This window comes from Cucumis sativus, chromosome 2 (assembly GCF_000004075.3).
Source record: "Cucumis sativus cultivar 9930 chromosome 2, Cucumber_9930_V3, whole genome shotgun sequence".
In the NCBI taxonomy this organism is placed as follows: Eukaryota; Viridiplantae; Streptophyta; class Magnoliopsida; order Cucurbitales; family Cucurbitaceae; genus Cucumis; species Cucumis sativus.
Window position 1 is genome coordinate 413,095 of NC_026656.2, and position 19,595 is coordinate 432,689.

The following is a 19,595-nucleotide window of genomic DNA, read 5'->3' on the forward strand; positions in this document are numbered from 1 at the left end:
CATTTCATTTTTATACGACTCTTTTTTTTTTCTCCTGTTTCGTTAATTGCTAACAGGTAGTGCATGTTCTTAAGATTAATAAGTAAGTTTATATCAACACCGTAAAGAATTAAAACTATTATAGAATTTATTTAGGGATAAACTGCTAAAAATTAAAAGAGAGATTAACCCTAATAATCCATGAGGGAGAAGGTAGAGAAAGAGAGAGAGAGAGAGAAAGATTGGTTAAAAAATCTGACATGAATTTTCTCTTTCAAAGAGCTTTCGAGAGAGAGATGAGTAGGACCTAATGATAACAATAATAAATATAAGACGATGCATTTCAAAAGCTGTTGTTGTAAGGAAGTAAGAAGAAAGAAGTTCTACATGTTTTTTTGGATTTTTGCTCCATTTCACCACTCATTCAACCATTTTACTCTTAACCACTACATATTTTCCCTATATAATGGGGAATATGAGGGTTTTATTTATTGAATGGATATATGATCCAAATTTTGGTGGGAAATTACAAAATGAAACCTATCCTATTTTTCTAGATTGAAATTTTTTTATTATGCAAAACCAAGACATAAACATTAAAATATATTTTTTTTATTATGTGAACTAAAATTTAATTTTCTCACAAATATTTATTGTATTTTAATTTATCTAAAATGTTTACCTTAAATGTTATTTAAAAAAAGAAAAGAAATTATTTGTAAGTTGTGAGCTTTTGGACAGAGACAAAAGTAAAGATGATAAGCTTTTCATGCGTCGACACCTAAGTGGGTCTCAGAAATTTAGAAAAATAAAAGTCCAATGGGCTTTCCTAAGAACAAATGATGACTTAGTTCTGGGCTGGAAAGCAATGTTTACTTGTTTTATCTTTCTGGGCCGTAGGCCCATCCCATGGTGCTTTCCAATTGTTGTTCATAGTTTATTGGTGAACGTTGGTTTGGAGGCATAATAGAGAGTGAGAGAAAACCAAAACTTTGGCGCCGCGGCATTATTTGGGGTAGTTATTGATCAACAAAACTCCGAAGCTGACCCACTCTTCACTTCTTCCTTCTCTCACCGCCAACCATTTTCCATCCTCAATTTCTCCAACTCCAATTCTCTGCTTTCATGTCAATTAACCATAACAATTCTTCCATTTCCCTCCTTCCCCTTCTTCTTCTTTTTTTCCTTCAATCATGCCCGGAACTATCAGACTTTCAGGTTATTTTCTCCCATTTCTTATCTTTATGCCATTACTTTTCCTTCTTCTTCTTCATCCTTCATTTCCATTTCTTTCAGTTCTGGAGTTCATCGACCTTCCCGAGCTACTGCCTTCTCAAATTTCGATTAAGGGTACGTAAATCGGCTGCTTGTTTGTTTGTTTGTTTTTTGTTGTTGTATTGATTCTGAAATGGGTTTCGTTTTACTTCAGTTTCCATGGGGAAAAGACATTACGAAACTTCGGATAAAGGAGATTTCTCATTGTAATGAAATATGTCCTCTGTTATTTGTGATCTTTGTCTTCTTCCTGTTCTCAATTCTCATTATTGTATTCTTGTTGGTTTATTTATACAGTCCATTGACAACTCTGCGAGATGATGTGATTCTTATAGTTCAGGATGCTGGGGGGAACGAGATATCACGTGCAGGTTTGTTCTAGGAATTTGGTGGTGTTGTCTGATTTAGTTAATTTATGAGGCTGATTGAAAATGGTTTTGTTTTGGGGAAGGTGTTCAGGCGAAATCAATAGTTGAGAAGGGTTATTGGGATGATCTTTTTCCTCTTGAAGGAGGTGGCCATGTGCATTTGCAGTTCCAGTTTGCTCTTAGTGAAGATGACCGCAGTCGAATTCGAATGATGGTACTCTTTTCGAACCTTATTTTTCTCTTCAACAATGTCGCTTTTTTTTTTTTTTTACTGAATTCAAGTTGGTTTGTTGATAGTCATCCCTATCGTTTGAGTTGTTTTATTGTAATTACTAATTTTCGTTTCACTCACTTTGGATCTTTTTGTTTGGCATTTTGAGTTCTTGCGATAATAACTTCAATCTCATTTCTACTTTTTTTTATTATTATTGTAGAGAGAGACCGCTTTGAGAAGAAAACAAGTTGAGCGTCAAGATAGAAATCTCAGAAGCTCAGGAAGCAACATTGGATCATCTTTTTACCGCAACCCTGAGCTCTCAGGTCAGACCATGTTCTTTTTTCCTTATTTTTTTTTCCACCTTTTGAAATACTGAACAAGTCGAGAACCTGAATATTTCATGGTTAAGTATAGTAGGATTTTCTAGCTGTCGGGTTTTTTACATTGGTGTTTTCTGAAAGGTTATTTCTTGATTTTCTGAGTGCTCCGTCTTCTCAAGATTCACAAAAATGTCTTCTTCAAATTGGGGATCTAAGTGCTAAAGGACCAACTCAACAATCTACATCAACATCAACTGAAAATATCTCTGATGGGAAACCAATTACTGAAAGAACAAACAACGTTCAACTTGATCAGGTTCGACCACTTTCAGTTAGAATTAATGAATTTGTGGTTCAATTTCTTGCTGAAGTTTTAGTACCTGTTTTGATTTTGATGGGCGTTTTTGTTTGTTTTAGAATGATGCAAATAGAACTAAGCGTAATCCATCGACAACTCCTCAGTTGCAAGAAGTTGATGCTAATAAGCCAAAGGTAAATAACACTGTATTAGTTGAGAGGATAGAGAAACAATCACCTCATGCAAACAAACGTTCACCGACCATTCGTTCCGAAGAAAACTTGTTCAATTCTCAAGGCACAGAGTTATCAAATTCTTCATCAAAAGGTGAAGAGAAGACCGATGCTACGGGGACACCATCACGTAGGAGAGCTCCTGGGAATGTTAAAAAATTATTAAGTGCATTTGAAAGTAGCCTGACTCAGGTATATCCTGAATGATGCTTTATTGTATTTATATGATTCCATATGCTAATTGTTTGAATAAAATTTTGCTTCTTACATTAGGACACAAAACCTCGCATTAAACCTACCTTAAGAAATGCTCAACACAGTGTGGTAGAAAAGCAAACATCTTTGAGAGTTAATCAATCGAAGAAACCCTCCGAGGATAATACCAAGGCTATACTGTCACAAACACCAATCGGCCCTCCTCTTGCAGGTGAGTTGACCCATGACTTGGCAGATATCAAGCAAAAGGAACAGAAACGTAAATTCATTGAGGCTCGAGATGGGACTAAAATATTTGAAGACCCTGGGCAATCACTGAAGTTAAAGGGGAAAAAGAATCAAGTTGGCGGAGAAAATTTGATTGAGAAGGACAAAATGCACAAGGAGCGCGATGATATAGATGTAAAGAATGATGAATCTTATCAATCACGTGTTCAAGACAAGCAATTTCTTTCCAAAAGGTCTGGTGGCTGGATATTTCCAGATGAAAGAAGACGGTTATGTGTCACGACAAGTGATAATCAGATACAAGATCTGGCGGGGGGAGGGCGCATTAGCTATACATTCGTCCGTAAAGGGGAAATGAAGATTTCAACGGAAGAGGTAATCTTGGTTTAAACTTTTTTTTTTTTTCCTTTCTATCTAGTTTCTTAAAACTACGTAAAGGTGACCAAAAGTTAGATTCATTTGATCTTTATGAAGCAAATTAAACTTCCTTGACAATCTCGTAATTAACTCTCTCCATTTTAAATTCTTCTTGACAATCATGAAGATTGGGAACTTGCTGCAAAACTACAATCGTACTCTTTTAAGTTAGTTCATGCATCCATTATATGATGTGTACAAGCACACGATTGACATCTTTGCTCTTTAAATGGTCAAGGCCACGTGTGCAATAATGGAAGTCATATGATTGTGGTTTATTTTGAGACGATGGTTTATTAGTTTTATCTTGTTAATGACGTGTAATGGATGTGCATGCACTTACATCTACAGAGCAGAGGTACCTCAGAAACGAAGGCAAATGGGGGCAAGAGTGAACATCAAGAAATGATCAAACCAGATAGTTCAGATGATGTAAAACCGTTTGAAGGAGCACTTGCCAAGGTAATTTCAATCTTCTCTGAGGCACATTTAGATTTTTATCATCTAAATGGAGATTAATGACTGATTAAAAGTGACTAAGAGTTCAATTATTGTGTTTCACTAAGGGTTACAATATTATTGATGTTTTGCTCTCCCAAATTTTCTTGTTTAGGCCCTAAAAATTGCAATAATGGTTGGGTTCGGGACTCTTGTTCTCTTTACTAGACAAAGGAAAAAGAAGGTATGAAATAATTTTTGTTGCATTCCATGCTTCTTGAGCTTTTACTTTCCAACGCCTTGCAAGAAACATATGGTATAATCCCATCTTCGAAGAGAAGGAAAAGTAAAAACTGTTTGTGATCTGTCCCTTGTAAACCTGTTATTTGTGGCGTGAACATCCCCCCTATAAGGATGAAGTTATGCTTACAGAGCATCATAAAATTCACACAAAAGGCGTCCGTATACACATATCTGCTGGTTGGCTTCTAAAACTGTGATCTTTTTTCCTTCTGTTAGTAAAACTCTAGTTAAGGAGATGGTAGGATTATTAGTAAATATTAGTACGGTTATTTTACTTCAGCGTTCTTGAGTGTGTTTTTGCCGTGAGGTATCCTAATAATTACCAAGTCTGATTCACATGGCTTTACTTATGACCTTGCAGAAATAACCAGTTTAGTGAATGATCCATACAAATCCTAATCAAGGGGATGGAAGCTGTTACTTCCATAAACTGCAAACCAGTTTTTCTTCTCCCATTCTTTTTTCTTAACCATGTACGCAATATTAACAAATTTTGATCGTTCGTACAGAACATGTCATTGATGTATTTGCAATTTCTTTCTTCACTCTCATTGTATAAATTTTTTTCTTATCTTAAATAAATCAACTTTATATTCTGATGTTCAGTAACTTAGTTAAGAGAAGAAGACTGTGACCACCCATTTCATGAGAACATGTCCTTCCTACGTAACTCTCAATTTGAGTTCACATTTAAAGGGGTTAGAGATTGAACCGTTAACAGTAATCGATGCTTTATCAATTCACATTTAGAGGACTTAGCGTTGTATTGTAGCTATTAATGCTGAATACAGTTTCATTCTGATCTGTACGATAATTCTCCCTGGATTATTAGTATTTTAATCCCAAAAGCTTTGCTTGTATTCATTGACATATAGGTTAAGATCTTCAACCAACAACGTCTAACCATTTTGTTTGTGTAAACAGAAGAAAACGAAAAAACGAAAGGGGAATTAATTTGGAGGGTGTTATGGTAAATTCAAAATACGGAGGGTGTGGCCGTGGGGGGCAAAATCGGAACACAAAAATCAAGCGTTGTAGTTTCGATGGGGCGCCATATAAATACTTCTTAAAGTGGAGAATGGCGAAATTGCAGTACGGTTGCTCCGCCACGGCGGTTGCATCGTTTTGCCCTCATTAGTTTAAGAATGAGGCTTTGCTCTCGGAGATGGGAGGATGTTCCCTTCGCTTCGAATGCTTGTAGAGCCTATGATTTCTACGCGCTTCTGCTACCATTTCCATCTCTCTATCTCTCTCTCTCTCTATCTCTTTCTTCTCTATCATTATCATTATCATCATCATCTTCTACTACTACTGCTACTTCTTCTTCTTCTTCTTCTTAGTCCTATTGTGTTGGCGGTGATGATTGATCTGAAAGTCTATGGATCAGATATGGAGTTGAGATTGCGACCCTTCGTCAGGCATGGCGACTCGGACAACAGTCTTTGTGGAACTTATCTTTCACTTTAAAGACTTTTTGCCGATGTTCGTAGCCACGGATCGTCTGTGCCTCCCTCCCTTTCTGAGAAAAGGCGAATCTGAGCCTACCTTTTTCTCCCCCTTCTGTTCACTCAAATTTGGTGTCTCGTCTTCTTTGTTACAGAGATTGTTTTCTTGTTATGGTTTTTGGTTGCATGTTTTATCTCCGCTAGGGTTAGGTTGAAATGGAGCAATGAAAATTAAATGTTGTTGATAACCAGTTCTAGAAAATTAGAATGAATATTAAGGAACTGAGAAATCAAAGAACAATTTAAAACTTTAAACAAAGTCAAGAGTTGGTGGATTAGATTCTACAGACTTAGTTCATTTCCTTTCCTTGAAGGAAGAAGGGAAGATGTTTAAACTCAGGTTTTAGGATAAGAGGTTTTTCGGTGGGAAAGTACATTCCGCAGTCTGTAAGGTTTGAAGATGAGAGTGAGACCCAACATTAACATAGACGGAAATATAACAATAATAAAATGAGTAGTAAAAATGAAGAAAGAAAAGAAAGAAAAATAGAATGAGCATGGACATCGATGGGAAGGTCGCAATGGAAAATGTGATCAAACTTCTCAAAATTATACCAAAACATCACCTGTATATTTGTCATCTATTGTGATATTTATTAATTGATTAATATTTTACTTCATGCCGCTACATCAAGTAGACATGGACATCCGCTCAAAGAAATAAAGAAAAAGATAATAGGTCAAATTACAAAACTGGAAATTATGAGAAATGAGGTGGAATTTGTGCAAGAAGAAGCAGAATGCCTATAATTCTCCATCTTGGAATAGAATACACACCAAAAAGAATAGGGGTTTAAAATGACAGTTTTCACTTGGGGATGTGCACTCTACACTATCGTTTGAAATACAGAATGCCGTAATCTTGACTCAATTCTATCGTCCAAAATATGTTCTACATTTTTTTGGAACAAGTGTCAGAGCAAATGATACAACACTCTTACAACTGCGTGGCTATAAAAGAAGAAAATTGTTTCATGAGCCAACTGGTTTTCCATTGAGTCGAGGAAAAGGATCTTGTTTGCTTACCACCGCCACTTTGCTCTTGTGAGCGAAGTAACCTTTCACCAGACTCTTGTTTATGAGTATGGCCATGATGCACTCTACCTGCAAATTTAACGGAAGCATGAGACAACACTGAATAAGTTGTTGGCTTGGTTGGGTTGCCGTAAATACCTCATCGATGTCCATGTCTACTTCCAACCATTGTAAAGCTTTTACAATTACTTCTAATTTGATTTGGTGAGCTTTGTTTGGATCCTTTTGCCTTTGTATGAAGTAGCTGGAGAGAGTGCATAGAATTCAAAATAATGGACAAATAGTCAGGAGAAGTCTCTTTAAGCCCGTGTGTGAGCTACCCATCAACTATAAGGCAACAAAATACGAGAATCGTGAGTTTACATTTTCTTCACCAATCTTTGGTAAACTTGGAGTTCCAACTTCTCTAAGACGAGATACACCCCTGATCTTAAGAACCTAATATAACAAAGAACACGAGTATGAGTTTGTGTCATTGTCATAAATACTCTCTCACAAGAAAATTTGAAGCATGCTTACTGATCTTCATGCTCTTGAAGAGCATGTCGCAGAAGCCTAGGATCACCTCTTTTAAGAGCTTGCAAAACATTTTCATACTGCGAAGTAAGAATATCATTATCTATTTTAGACTGTGCAGAAAACTAAGAATACGTTGCATACATATCATTATGTTTAGAGAACTTTACAAGTAGCTTAAATAAATTTAACTGAGTAAACATTTGTAAAAGACTTGCAATACCTCAAAAAGGTTGTACTTCTCAAGAAGCGACTTGGTAGGTAATATCCCCATAGAAAGCTTCACAGGTATTAGATACTTCAATATCATTCTGTTCCACAATTAGTGCGACTTAAGTAAGACTCTCTTCAATTTCACAAACTAAATAGAACTATTCCATAAATAATAGATAATAGATAATCAAATGCATTAAAAAGAAACTGTACATATTAAAATCTAAAATGCCGATATAATAGGCCAAATAATAGATAAGGATCTTTCAATGGGCACAAAATATTAAAATTTAAGCATGCATCTTTACTTAAGCTGTGGTACATAGTTCTAAAAAGAATACAGAAGAGTGTGTCTAAATTGACTACGATGGAATTCCCTTGAGGGATGAAATTATAATAATTATTATAGTGGAAAAGAGGCAGAAGAAGAAAGCCAAGGAAGAGTACAAAAGATTCATCCAATGGAGACATAAATCACAGATAGAATAATCGTATAATAGTTGGAAGAAAAACAGGTTTACACCAAGCTCTTGAAAATGGAAGCAAAGTATCTTTCTTTTTCTATTACAGTCATGAAAGCAGTGGTCTCTGACCGAGTTCCATCCAAAGTGAAAAGAGGTACTTCCAGAAATAGAGTATTATGTCTGTTATATTCTGGATGAAAAGATTTATCTATTTCAAAACATTCAACCATATATAAAAGAGAAAAACATCAATCAATCATCCATCCATAATTGTCCAAGCAAAAGAAAATTATATGTAGCAAGCACACCTGAGTCAAACCTTATATTAGATTCTCTTCGAGGGTTGCAATGCATCAAGGCGTATGATAACTTTTGATCAGCCTGCCATGTCACGGAAGTGTTTGAGTAAAATGAGGTAGAAAAGGATGGGGAAATTAAAGGCTTCACATATTATTCACAAGTCACATGGTAAGGAGACATGACAAGCCAGAAATTGGTACCAATCAGAGTGAAAAGATCGTGTGGATACACCAGCATAAACCAAGCAATTTAGATTCCTAAGCCCTAAATGGTATAACCATAGAATTACTCACGGCAGGAAAATTCTCGTTGAAAACTTCCAGACGGCCTGTATAATACATGTAGGTCACCTAAATAATACATGTACTGTAGTCAGAACTTTTCACTAAAAACACGATGGTCAAATCATCCTGAGAAAATATAGAACAGGATGATGACATCTGGCGGGTAAGTAAAAGCAACCAAAACCAGTTCTAACCCTGTCTCTTTTAGGAAACTCCTCAAAGTCAAATATTCGAGCTGTTTCAATGCTCCTTATCACACTACGGCACAGGTGCACAGTACCAAGCTGCAATCAAATTAGTTACTTCATCATTATGTAACCAAAGATGGATCGATTTTATGTGTGTGAGTGGATGATTTTAATATGAAAAGGGAATGTTAAAGGTTTTAAAAACCATCTTTCCTAGCCAAGCTGCAAAAGAAATATCAAATTGAATCTGAAGATTATAGTTTCTACGTTCGAAAGCCAAATAAAAAACACATTTGTTACCTTAAAGTATATCTTGAACAACTGGCAAGTCACATACAATGCTCCAACACGTTTAGGGCCTTTTCCCTAAAATACAATCAACAAAAATTTGTGTACGTAAGATGAATCTGCAAATTGCATTGTGAATTAGTCGATAACTCTAATGAAATCTATGTAAGGTAATGTTAACTAGCTAGAAGCCTTGTCATTGTCACCCCACCATAAGAGTAAATTGATTGCTAATTTTAAAACGAGCAAAGAGCATAAAATAAATCTGCAACATAAACTTGCTAAAAGATGCTATAATGTCAGTCTCTGATGTTTAAGAAATCCAGCATAAGGAATGAAATATACTTGTGGTCAGTTAATCCTGTCAACAAGTAACCAAACTTAAACACAACGCTAACTCTATGTACTACCGTTTAGTCATTATTAATCCTAAAACTTCAAGTTTTTATGTTAACATGAATTTAGAATTCTCAACAGTCTCACATGTTGTCCACATAGAAATCAAGACGAAGAATGCAAACACGGCACCTAAAAGAGATTAACAGGCAAGACCAATTCCAGTAATAGGTCAACAGAAAGTTTATATTGGAAACAATTAATTGAAGGTGGGATCTAGAAGTCAGAAATGATCATTGCATAAAACACGTCTGCAAGAAAAATATTGTTTGAACAAAACATACGGCAAGAACCCCAAAAACTTTCATGAGAAATGAGCCAGCTCCTTTCAACTTTTCCGGTGATTTTCCATTCGAAGCCAGCTCTCTGTCAGCCTGCAAACACAGAGACCGAATTAAACACTTAACAAGACATGAAGTTTCCATATAAAACCTAAGATCATACCCTCTCTGCTATGATCCTAATCTCGTAAGCAACTACATACAATGCTTCCAACGCCCAAGCTGAATCCCAAGACCGAAATTCCTGAGTGAAAGCGCTGGAAATCCACCATTACAAGCAAAATTACTTGATTTCAAACTAAAATTGAAGTATTAATCAAATACAAATAGAACACAAGTCTACACAAATAGATTGGAGGAAAAGCAAATACTTAGAGAATTTTTCAAAAGCTTGATAAGCATCCACCAGATTCCCAAGACGGTAACACTGCAACGCACGAAAGAAATTCACCAACATTTCTCCAAACTGAGAATATCTATCCGATTGTCTGATTAATCTATTGGCATCCTGTAAAAAACCAATCCCTAAAATTACATCTCGACCGAGATTAACTACTAGAAAAATTACTACAACTCTTTTAAAATTGAGATAGGGAAAGACAAAGAACCTGGAAAATATTGAGAGAGTCGGCGAGAGCGAGAAGATTGGGGGAGTTGGAGGAGAGAGCAAGAAGAGATTTGAGAGAAACTCCATCTTGAGAGGAAACAGAGTCCGAAAATCGATTCAAGTACTCAGTGATTCTTCTATGAGCCTCTCCCATGCTCAGGTACGCCATTGCCGCCGTCCTCTATGCAGCAAATTTTCGAGTTCTTCTACTTCGTCTGTTAATTTAATTCTACCGCGAAACGAAACGGCGCCGTTTACCAACTTTGGATCCATAAAGCTATTTTGTTCAGGCCCGAGTTTGACTTGGGCCCAGCCCACAATAAACTTGAGAGCCATTTACCGTACTGCAGTCAGTAGAAAACATTACGTTTCAAGAACTCCCCTCAGGTTCTCATAATCTGCTGGCGAAGCGACGGCAACGTGTCACCCAAACTCTTCAATTTCCCGCACCTAACCATCTAAATTCATTCGATTCTTCAATTTCACTTCTGCAAACCTTCTCCTCAAATCTTAACCACCTTCCTAAACTCTGGAAGAAGACGACTGACTAGGAACCTGTTTTTCCCGTCATGGGTCCTGATTCTCCGGCTAAGCCAACTCCGGCACCAGATCAGGAAGAAAACTCCTCTAGCCCCACCACCGCTCTGCTCTCTTTCGACACCGATGCATATTCTTCAAACCCATCTCATAAAACCAGCATTCTCTTCATTTCTCTCACTTTAATTACTTGTATCGCTCTCTCCGCCGCTTTCGCCTTCGCCTTCCTTTTCTTCTCCGCTGCCTCTTCCTCCGCCGGTGTTGATTCCACTGCCCGTGCTCTCACTAAGCTGAAACGTCCGGTGGTTATATTGATCTCATCCGATGGGTTTCGATTTGGGTATCAATTCAAAACCTCAACCCCTAATATTGACCGTCTGATCGCTAATGGGACTGAGGCTGAGAGGGGTTTGATTCCTGTTTTCCCAACTCTGACATTTCCCAATCATTACTCGATCGTCACTGGCCTTTATCCGGCTCATCACGGCATAATCAACAACTATTTTCTCGATCCGGTGACTGGAGATGCCTTCACGATGGCTAATCACGACTCTAAATGGTGGCTTGGCGAGCCACTGTGGGAGACGGTGACCAATCAAGGACTCGGAGCGGCAACGGTTTTTTGGGTTGGCGCTGAGGTAAAAAAAGGCTCATGGTCTTGCCCTGTTAATTTATGCCATCATTATAACCAATCGGTTCCATTTGAGGAACGAGTAGATATGATTTTGCAGTATTTTGACTTGCCTAGTGAGGAAATTCCTGTATTTATGACTTTGTATTTTGAGGACCCGGATCATCAAGGTCACAAGGTTGGGCCTGATGATCCACAAGTCACTGAGGCTGTTGCTAGAATTGATTCAATGCTTGGGAAACTCATTTCTGGCTTGGAAAAAAGAGGAGTTTTTGAGGATGTCAATATTATATTAGTGGGTGATCATGGAATGGTTGGGACTTGTGATAAGAAGTTGATTTTTATTGAGGATTTAGCTCCATGGATTGTGATTCCAGACAGTTGGGTTCAATCAAGAACTCCTCTGTTGGCAATTCGTCCACCTCCTGATATTTCACTTTCCGAGATTGTTTCAAAAATGAATGAGGGTTTGCAATCCGGGAAAGTTAAGAATGGGAATCGTTTGAAAATGTATGTCAAGGAAGAGCTTCCATCTCGGCTTCATTATAGTGCAAGCGATCGAATTCCACCGGTGATTGGGTTGGTTGAAGAAGGATTCAAGGTGGAGATGAAGAATAGTAAAAGACAGGAGTGTGGAGGAGCTCATGGATATGATAATTCAGTCTTCTCCATGAGAACCATCTTCATTGGCCATGGTCCACAGTTTGCAAGGGGGAGAAAAGTCCCATCTTTTGAAAATGTTCAGATATATAACTTGGTTACTTCAATTCTCAATATCAAACCTGCACCTAACAATGGTTCTGCATCATTTCCTCAATCCATTCTCTTGCCTTCTTCATAGAATCCTAGTACATTCCTGTCATATTTTATGACCTGCCTGTCGCAAAATCAGTGCCACGGCCATTAGGTGTACAATAAAGTTTCTTTAACTTGAACAACGCCGTGGGGGATGTTTAAGAATTTGAACATGATGTACATTGCGGAAAAACAGTGCTTACCTTTTTCTTGCATGGATGCCTTGCGATCATTGTCGTGAGCGTGAATCCATCCGTTAGCAGATGATTCTGCGATGTTCCATTGTGGTTCACTGATCGGCAGAATGACAGAGCTTGTAATTTTTGTTCTTATGTTGTTGTTGTTCATTTGCAAGGGTATCATATTCAAAGACTTTGGTCAGTTGATAATAGATATCTAAAACAAGTTCCCATATCAGTTTCCCTGTTTGTAGTTTAGTAGATCGTTGTCTTGCCCTCTTGAATCGCATCTTTTTATTTCTTTTGGTTCTTTTAGCTCACGTTTGATGAATACTTATGGGTTTTATCCAAACTGGTATTTCATTTCTTTTTACTTTTCTTATGCTCATTGTGGTAGCTAGCGTTTGGATTTGAGTTTCTAATGTCCATAGAATTGGTTTCTTCTAATTGCCACTCAATACTTATGGGTTTGGAAGCATTTCATTGAATCTAGCAAGAAGATAATCTACATCTTTAATTTTGTTTTATTTGAAAAAACACTTTAGTCACTAGCTTTGAATATTATTCAATACCTCTTTGGTAACTATTTCAACTTTTTCTTTTTGTTTTTTCTGTGTTTAAATTTTTGTTTATTAAAAATAAAAACTATATATATATATTAGACCATTGATTTTGTTTTCTGTATTTGGATAACAGATTGTTTTTCTTTTTTTTTTTCATTTTAAATTTTTCTAAGACAAAAAAGTGAAGAAAGTAAACTATAAAGTAGTACAAATTAACTTCAAATACTAATTGTAAAAGATGAAAATAAAAAGTAATTGCAAATATAGAAACAAATAATGTAATGAATTATTTTATAGATTTTATGTATGAAAAATTAAGATTAATATTATATTGAATAAAAGGGGGCAAAAATATCTGAACCAGAGAAAGGCCACGTAAATCCATGCATATCACGGATGGAAGATCCAACTTCAAAACGGCGTCGCATCTGTTTCCCTGCCCAGTCTTTTGTTCTCAATCTTCTACAGTGACGTCTTAGCTTAAATTGGGAGGAAGAAATGGCCAGTCGGATTGGCCTCAATCTCCACCGTGGAATTCCCATTTCTTTAGTTGCTCCTTCCGCCGTGTGGTCCGCGAACAGTGCCGCGACTAGCCTTAAACGGTGGAGCGCCGGAGGTAAACACCGGCGGCGTTTGGTTTTAGGCCTCGGAATTTCCTTCTGGGCTCCGTTCATGAATATGTCCGGTTCACTGGTCGGCGCCAAATCCTTCGTTGCATCTGCCAGGCCGAAGAATTCTGTGGAAGAGGTAATATTTTAAGCTCCAATCTCAACTTTTTCCTATTCAGTGAAGAAAATTCGTTTTTATTACAATACCTTTGCAAAAAAAATTCGGGAATTCGTTTTTCAACTACTTGAAAACGAAAACTAGAGAGTCACCAATTTTTTTTTGGCTTTCTTCTGAATTTGAGCTGTCGGGTGAAATTCGTTTGGAATTTGTGACGATCATTCAAATTTCTCTTAATTCTCTCTATCTCTCTGAAGATTTTGAAGAACGTGGAGTGGCCAGAGAAATTTCCATTCAGGGAGGAGGACTTTCAGCGATTTGACGAGTAAGAACTCTCAACTTAAGCAATCTTCGTTCGTTTCTTTCGCTCAGTGAGACCTTGAGGAATGCATATGAACGAATCTTGAATATTTCTCAGGACACCAGATTCGTATTTCTATGAATCCCCACGCTTTGTCACCCACATTGATGATCCAGCCATTGCTGCACTCACTAAATTCTACTCGGAGGTTTTTCCTCCAAGTAATACACCTGGAATTAGCATGTTGGATATGTGCAGCAGTTGGGTAAGCCCCATTTCCGGAGCTGCAAGCTCTTCAATCCTCTTTTGTTGTCTTCATGAATTATGTAAAGAGGGAAGTTAACTAGCATTTTCAAAATAAGTTTTTCTGATTCCTTGTTGGCGTAAGGAACCGTTTTTGGATTATTTGATTCTTGTGCTCTCGTTCCCTACTTCCTCTCTTGTTCTTTTTTCCTTTCGCTCGCTCTCTATTAGCCTATTACAACAAGAGTTGTGTTGGCAGTTGCCATCCGAGTAAGAGTGAGTGCGACAGGGAAAAGTAGGAGCGAGAGTGATAAGGAACAAAGGAAACTGGAGCAATGAGATAACAAGTCTAATCTCATTTGGGGACAATTTTTTAAGTCAATTTGTAAAAATATTCAATGATCTTCCTCTGTAGGTCAGTCATTTTCCAGCCGGATACAAGCAAGAAAGAGTTGTAGGGATGGGAATGAATGAAGAAGAGCTCAAACGCAATACGGTTTCTACTCTTCCTTCATGCTTCATTCGGATAAACGATCCATGTTTAAACTGCCACAGGATTTATCCTTCCTGCAATTTTTCTTCATTCAGGTTTTGACAGAGTACATTGTGCAAGACTTGAATGTGAATCCTAAACTCCCATTTGAAGATAATTCATTTGACGTTATCACCAACGTGGTATGTTTCTTGCTTTGAACTAGAACCACTCATGAATCTTTTTCCAGCAAATTGCCAATAACCAGAAGGAACGTAATTCATCCTGCAGGTCAGTGTTGATTACTTAACAAAGCCTCTAACCGTTTTCAAGGAAATGAGTCGAGTTCTTAAACCCGGGGGCCTTGCCATTATGAGGTGAGGTTACGTATATAGAAGCCTAAAATCAATCTGTATTATGTCTCCCAATCTCGACGACTTCTAACTTTGTCAAATGCTTTGTCAGCTTTTCAAACCGCTGTTTTTTCACAAAAGCAATCTCTATATGGACATCAACTGGAGATGCTGATCATATTATGATCGTTGGGTCATATTTTCACTATGCCGGTGGATTTGAACCTCCTCAGGTATGGGAAACCCTTCAAGATATTTGAACTTGTTCAGCCAACTGCTGCTTGAAAATATTTTCTGCAACTTCTCATCAGGCTGTGGATATTTCTCCTAACCCTGGACGGTCGGATCCCATGTACATCGTGTACTCAAGAAAGTTATCAACAGCTTGAAAGTACACCAAGAAGTGAGCCTGTTGAACTTAATCTGATTTTTGCTGCAGTTTAAACTAAACTGGCCAACTTGGGACAAGAAGCCTGCCACGGTTGAAGTGACCAACAAAGGATCTGTTGTATGAACTTCATAAACATGTCATTACATGTAAACTAAGCTTCAAACAAAAATCTTAGAAATGTGAGATGTCAAAATCACTAAAAAAATGTATTCTTATCTGAGGCAAAGTCAATTAATAAACATATAGAGAAATGATTCCAGAACTTGGTTCTTCTATCTGCAAACTCTACAATTATGGGGATTTCTAGATATGAAAAGAACAAAATGAATATACACAGGTGAAGTAAAGACATCCTACACAGAGATGAAAAGCCAATGAAAGAGTGGCCGTGTTTTGGGATACAAACAGAAACAAGATCAGATCCATCCCTGTTTGTAACGACGAAAGAGGTCCTCAGTTTGTGCATTCTTGAAGGCGCTGCAGCCGATTACATAAACCCAAATCAAGACCACCACAGTGACAATGAGAACCACGTTGGCTTTTCTCCATTCTCTTCTGAGATTTCCCAAGAGGCCAGCCTTGCAAGAGTTGCAATTGTAGCACAACTGGGTTTGGTCATTACTCCAAATATAGCAGTCTGGGTCAGCCATTGGATCCACAGGGTTCAGCCACAGTGTTGGGTTCACAAAGTTAAACCCACAAGCTGTTGGAGGTTTACAGCACCCCGACTGCCCACACAAACATGCACAGTAAAAACCAAGAGGTGAGGCAGTTCAGTGAATAACCATTTTGTTTCTTTTGTTCTACTTATTGACAATTGTGGTTGTTTTCATACCCTTTCTTTATCCATATCCATAGTTTTTATATTTACTAACTGACCATTTGATTTAGTTTATCAAGCGGGGTCTAAATTTCTTCATTTTTAAGTGTCACATGGGAGCAGTTTACTTTTCAACGTTATTCTAGAGAAGGGAATGATATTTGACCTACTACCAATAAGGTAGACATCACTACCATCAAATATAGATGGAAAATCTTGATTACGAGCAATTTGGTCGTAGGAAGAAAGTTTTGAGCATCAACTTATGGGGAAAGATTTTTTTTAAACATACGTGAGTGTCTAAAAACCTTACAACAATTTTGTGGGAAGGAAACTCACTCAATGTTAAATTCTAAGTATGTGGACATTGATTGAATTTGTGACATCTTCTTTATCCATCAGACTTATTTACCACTAGGTCAACCCATAATAATTGACTTTGCTCAAGCTTATGATCCGAAAAATGTGACACAAGATGTATGACTCGACACTAGATGATTGTATGAGTGTTTAGTAGTGTCAAGAGTGAGTGTAAAAGAAGAAAGGTGGAGTTGGAAAGTTTTGATGTAGAGACCAATTTGCACTTAAACAATTAGTCATAATGAACCGATTAGCTGGCACCCACTTCAACCATCTTGTGTGGCAATCTTAACCATTTTGTATATGATCCTCAATCAGTTTGCAATCAAAAGGGTCCCCAATAAAGTCTTAGCTGTATACTTTATTATTGTTGGAAGTTATGAATTGAAAAGGGTAGATTGCACCAAATTTTATTAGCTAATCCTAATTCACCTTTTTACCAAAATCTACATAAATTTGGATTCCTTCTTTGTCCTACTAACTTTGTGGGTTAGCTCCAACAAAATGAACTCATGAAAAAGAGGAATAACAACAAAAAAAAAAAAAAAAAAAAAAAGATTCTATGTTCTTGCTCGGTAAATACAGAACAAAGGATTAAAAATGAAGAATATTCTATGTAGATAGGATAAATACACCCTTGAAATGCTCTAAAGACCATATAGGATATAGTTTCTGTTTGCTCAAAAGCACTTTATATCAATCTTCCTCAACGTTTACTTTATGGTTGTCTTAATTCTAATATTTCAATAATTCAACCATAAAATGAATTACCTTCTAATAAATGTGAAAGCTTCTATTACACTCCATTATCTTCATTTTAGGCTTTATTAGAAATAAAAACTCAATTAGGTAATCTTTCATTTCAAGTGTTGTTTGTAATTGGTCAGTGCCATAGCTTTAGAAGAAGGAAAAAAAAACAAATGTAGAAAAATGTTATCATTAAAATAGAGGATTATTCTAGACTCCAAAAGTCGTCGGGACTTGGGACGCTCAATTTCACAAGTCCACATGCCACTGCTGAGGCAAATGATAGAGATTGATGAAAAATCCTTTTCGATAGAATAATAATCAATTAAATAAATAAATCCAGAAAAGCCATCAAAAGTAAAATTCCACAGTTTTATTTCTTTTTCAAATATTGAATATAATATCACACACACACTTGAAGCTTATTCTAATTTAATATCTTTAAGTTTAATTTTAATAATTTAAAGCTTAATTAGAATTAGCCTTCGTCATCTTTCGAAAAGAAGAAGAAAGAATTAATCTTCGCGTTAATCTAAAATTAATGTATACTTGACTTGGCTTGACAAAACTAATTCTTTTAGGCAGAACTTATTCTGTTTTGGTAAAAACAACAAACGGTATTTTTGTGCTAAATTACAACATTAAGTAATTAATTTCACATAATTTTATGGGATTCGAACTGGATTTCTGATTAATTAGGATGAGATAAACTTTTTTTCTTAAATTTAAAATTTAAAATGAAAATTTCAAAACATTTTACTATTTTTGACAAATTCCCAAAAAATTATAACCCACAATGTAGAAAGTTATTTAAAATTCTAAAGTTTAGAAACTTAAACTTTAATTTAACTTAATTTCTTTTTAATATCTTTGCTTTTCTTGTTTAAAGTTTAAATCGCCGACTGAGGGCCGAGGATTGCGGTTCGAAAAAGCCAAAAACGTGTATTAGAAAATCCTGATTTATACAAAAGTATATTTTTTTTCTTCCAAAACGCCAATGAATTCTTCTCCACTCGAAACCATGAATCCGAAAAAGAAATTCCAACGAAGAAGCCAGAAGGAGATAAAACTCCTATGTAATTTGATGTTGAGATTAATGCACTGACCTGGAGAGGCGAAATGTCCGCCGCGAAAAACTGATCGGCGGCGAAGTATTGCTGATTAAGCTTAGGACAAACATCAGATTCCGCCAAACACGTTCTTATCTTCGGCCAATTTCTAGAGTTCGTGAGATGACTTTTAAGCCACGACGAGAATCCATCCAATCGGTACTCTTTGAATCCTCTCCCCATGACGGTGTAGCTTCCGTCAGGGCGAGTAACGACGAAGGTAAAAACGAGGAGAACTAGCAAGAGACCGATCAGAAGAGCCATACAGAAGAGGTAAAAAGCGAGAAGGCCTTGTCTGTTCCAATAGGCACCGATGAAGCCAGCTAAAGAGACGAGGAGGATTAAGACGCCGATGAGAACCACTGGCCATCGGAAGAAATGGATACATTCGTTGTCCGGCTTCGAAGCGAGCCAAATTCCAGCGCCGATTATGGGGATGGAGCAGAGGAGAGCTAAGAAATTGAGAATTGCGGTGATATTGTTGCTTAAACCCATGGAATTGGAGTTTGGAAGAGGGAGTTTTGCAATGCCCAATTGGTTTTGTATTGTTTTCTCTTTCACTAACAGATCAGGCTTCTTCTAGTGTGAAGAAAGTTATGTCGTCATGAGTGTTAAATCGAAAGGAAGTTGGGAGTGGAACGACACGTCGTTTCTAGGTGTTTCAACGTTGTTTGTGGCAAATATCGCTTTGCCCTATGTTGTAGCGTGCACCCACGTGCCACTGTAGTTTCTTTTCAGGAAAAACAAATTATAATAATTTTTACTCTCAACTCTTTTTAATTTTATTGATTTATAGTAATCTCATTTACTCAATTAAATATAAATTAAAGCGTGAATACAGTATAAAGTTAATAAAATTATTGGTGAAAAATGAGAATATTGTTTGGTTGAAATTTATGGATGTTTGGCAATTTTGATTTTAATTTTGAAATGATTGACTTGAGTGGTAGCTACAAAATGAAACCCATGTGCTCAACTCTCCCACTTTATTCTCATTCT

At 36.8% G+C, this 19,595-nt stretch overlaps 5 protein-coding genes across 7 annotated transcripts; 3 read left to right on the top strand and 2 right to left on the bottom strand.

The window, feature by feature from the left end:
• The first annotated feature begins 969 nt into the window (after positions 1–969).
• Positions 970–4,897, top strand: LOC101205190. 3 transcript variants are annotated; one of them, XM_011650306.2, is made up of 12 exons: positions 970–1,197; positions 1,276–1,329; positions 1,409–1,460; positions 1,552–1,625; positions 1,706–1,836; positions 2,057–2,162; positions 2,339–2,475; positions 2,577–2,882; positions 2,964–3,509; positions 3,903–4,013; positions 4,165–4,233; positions 4,654–4,897. In XM_011650306.2, exons 1-12 carry the CDS (start codon positions 1,173–1,175, stop codon positions 4,657–4,659), a joined length of 1,617 nt encoding a protein of 538 aa, XP_011648608.1. In that variant the 5' UTR covers positions 970–1,172; the 3' UTR covers positions 4,660–4,897. The 3 variants fall into 3 exon arrangements, with proteins under 3 accessions (XP_011648608.1, XP_011648611.1, XP_031736606.1); XM_011650309.2 differs by lacking the exon at positions 970–1,197 and having other exon boundaries at positions 1,274–1,329; positions 1,714–1,836; XM_031880746.1 differs by lacking the exons at positions 970–1,197; positions 1,409–1,460 and having other exon boundaries at positions 1,311–1,329; positions 1,714–1,836.
• Positions 4,898–6,473: 1,576 nt separating this feature from the next.
• LOC101204706 (enhanced ethylene response protein 5) lies at positions 6,474–10,586 on the bottom strand. Its single transcript, XM_004141005.2, has 13 exons — positions 10,371–10,586; positions 10,134–10,270; positions 9,926–10,019; positions 9,766–9,855; positions 9,098–9,163; positions 8,804–8,893; positions 8,619–8,675; positions 8,345–8,406; positions 7,572–7,659; positions 7,352–7,428; positions 7,196–7,270; positions 6,971–7,076; positions 6,474–6,901 (listed from the first exon to the last, which is right to left on the bottom strand). Exons 1-13 carry the CDS (start codon positions 10,536–10,538, stop codon positions 6,770–6,772), a joined length of 1,242 nt encoding a protein of 413 aa, XP_004141053.1. The 5' UTR covers positions 10,539–10,586; the 3' UTR covers positions 6,474–6,769.
• Positions 10,587–10,712: 126 nt separating this feature from the next.
• On the top strand, positions 10,713–12,812 carry LOC101204456 (venom phosphodiesterase 2). The gene has a single exon (XM_004141004.3). It carries the CDS (start codon positions 10,939–10,941, stop codon positions 12,376–12,378), a length of 1,440 nt encoding a protein of 479 aa, XP_004141052.1. The 5' UTR covers positions 10,713–10,938; the 3' UTR covers positions 12,379–12,812.
• Positions 12,813–13,341: 529 nt separating this feature from the next.
• On the top strand, positions 13,342–16,424 carry LOC101203969 (hypothetical protein). The gene is made up of 8 exons (XM_004141002.3): positions 13,342–13,821; positions 14,058–14,125; positions 14,219–14,366; positions 14,760–14,840; positions 14,933–15,019; positions 15,108–15,193; positions 15,282–15,402; positions 15,481–16,424. Exons 1-8 carry the CDS (start codon positions 13,573–13,575, stop codon positions 15,556–15,558), a joined length of 918 nt encoding a protein of 305 aa, XP_004141050.1. The 5' UTR covers positions 13,342–13,572; the 3' UTR covers positions 15,559–16,424.
• LOC101204213 (tetraspanin-2) lies at positions 15,746–19,258 on the bottom strand. Its single transcript, XM_004141003.3, has 2 exons — positions 18,594–19,258; positions 15,746–16,288 (listed from the first exon to the last, which is right to left on the bottom strand). Exons 1-2 carry the CDS (start codon positions 19,089–19,091, stop codon positions 15,977–15,979), a joined length of 810 nt encoding a protein of 269 aa, XP_004141051.1. The 5' UTR covers positions 19,092–19,258; the 3' UTR covers positions 15,746–15,976.
• Between the last annotated feature and the right edge of the window lie 337 nt (positions 19,259–19,595).

What these genes read in the sequence shown, in the direction of transcription:
- LOC101204213 (XM_004141003.3), bottom strand. Translation starts at nt 19,091, where the DNA reads ATGGGTTTAAGCAACAATATCACCGCAATTCTCAATTTCTTAGCTCTC. An exon ending in CGGACATTTCGCCTCTCCAG is followed by an intron (nt 16,289 to 18,593) that starts GTCAGTGCATTA and finishes TTGTGTGGGCAG; the next exon opens with TCGGGGTGCTGTAAACCTCC.
- LOC101205190 (XM_011650306.2), top strand. Translation starts at nt 1,173, where the DNA reads ATGCCCGGAACTATCAGACTTTCAG. An exon ending in CGGAACTATCAGACTTTCAG is followed by an intron (nt 1,198 to 1,275) that starts GTTATTTTCTCC and finishes CATTTCTTTCAG; the next exon opens with TTCTGGAGTTCATCGACCTT. An exon ending in TTGAAAGTAGCCTGACTCAG is followed by an intron (nt 2,883 to 2,963) that starts GTATATCCTGAA and finishes TTCTTACATTAG; the next exon opens with GACACAAAACCTCGCATTAA.
- LOC101204706 (XM_004141005.2), bottom strand. Translation starts at nt 10,538, where the DNA reads ATGGCGTACCTGAGCATGGGAGAGGCTCATAGAAGAATCACTGAGTAC. An exon ending in TCAACGAGAATTTTCCTGCC is followed by an intron (nt 8,407 to 8,618) that starts GTGAGTAATTCT and finishes GTGACATGGCAG; the next exon opens with GCTGATCAAAAGTTATCATA. An exon ending in CGAAGAGAATCTAATATAAG is followed by an intron (nt 7,660 to 8,344) that starts GTTTGACTCAGG and finishes ATTGTGGAACAG; the next exon opens with AATGATATTGAAGTATCTAA.
- LOC101203969 (XM_004141002.3), top strand. Translation starts at nt 13,573, where the DNA reads ATGGCCAGTCGGATTGGCCTCAATCTCCACCGTGGAATTCCCATTTCT. An exon ending in GACTTTCAGCGATTTGACGA is followed by an intron (nt 14,126 to 14,218) that starts GTAAGAACTCTC and finishes AATATTTCTCAG; the next exon opens with GACACCAGATTCGTATTTCT. An exon ending in GGGGGCCTTGCCATTATGAG is followed by an intron (nt 15,194 to 15,281) that starts GTGAGGTTACGT and finishes ATGCTTTGTCAG; the next exon opens with CTTTTCAAACCGCTGTTTTT.
- LOC101204456 (XM_004141004.3), top strand. Translation starts at nt 10,939, where the DNA reads ATGGGTCCTGATTCTCCGGCTAAGCCAACTCCGGCACCAGATCAGGAA.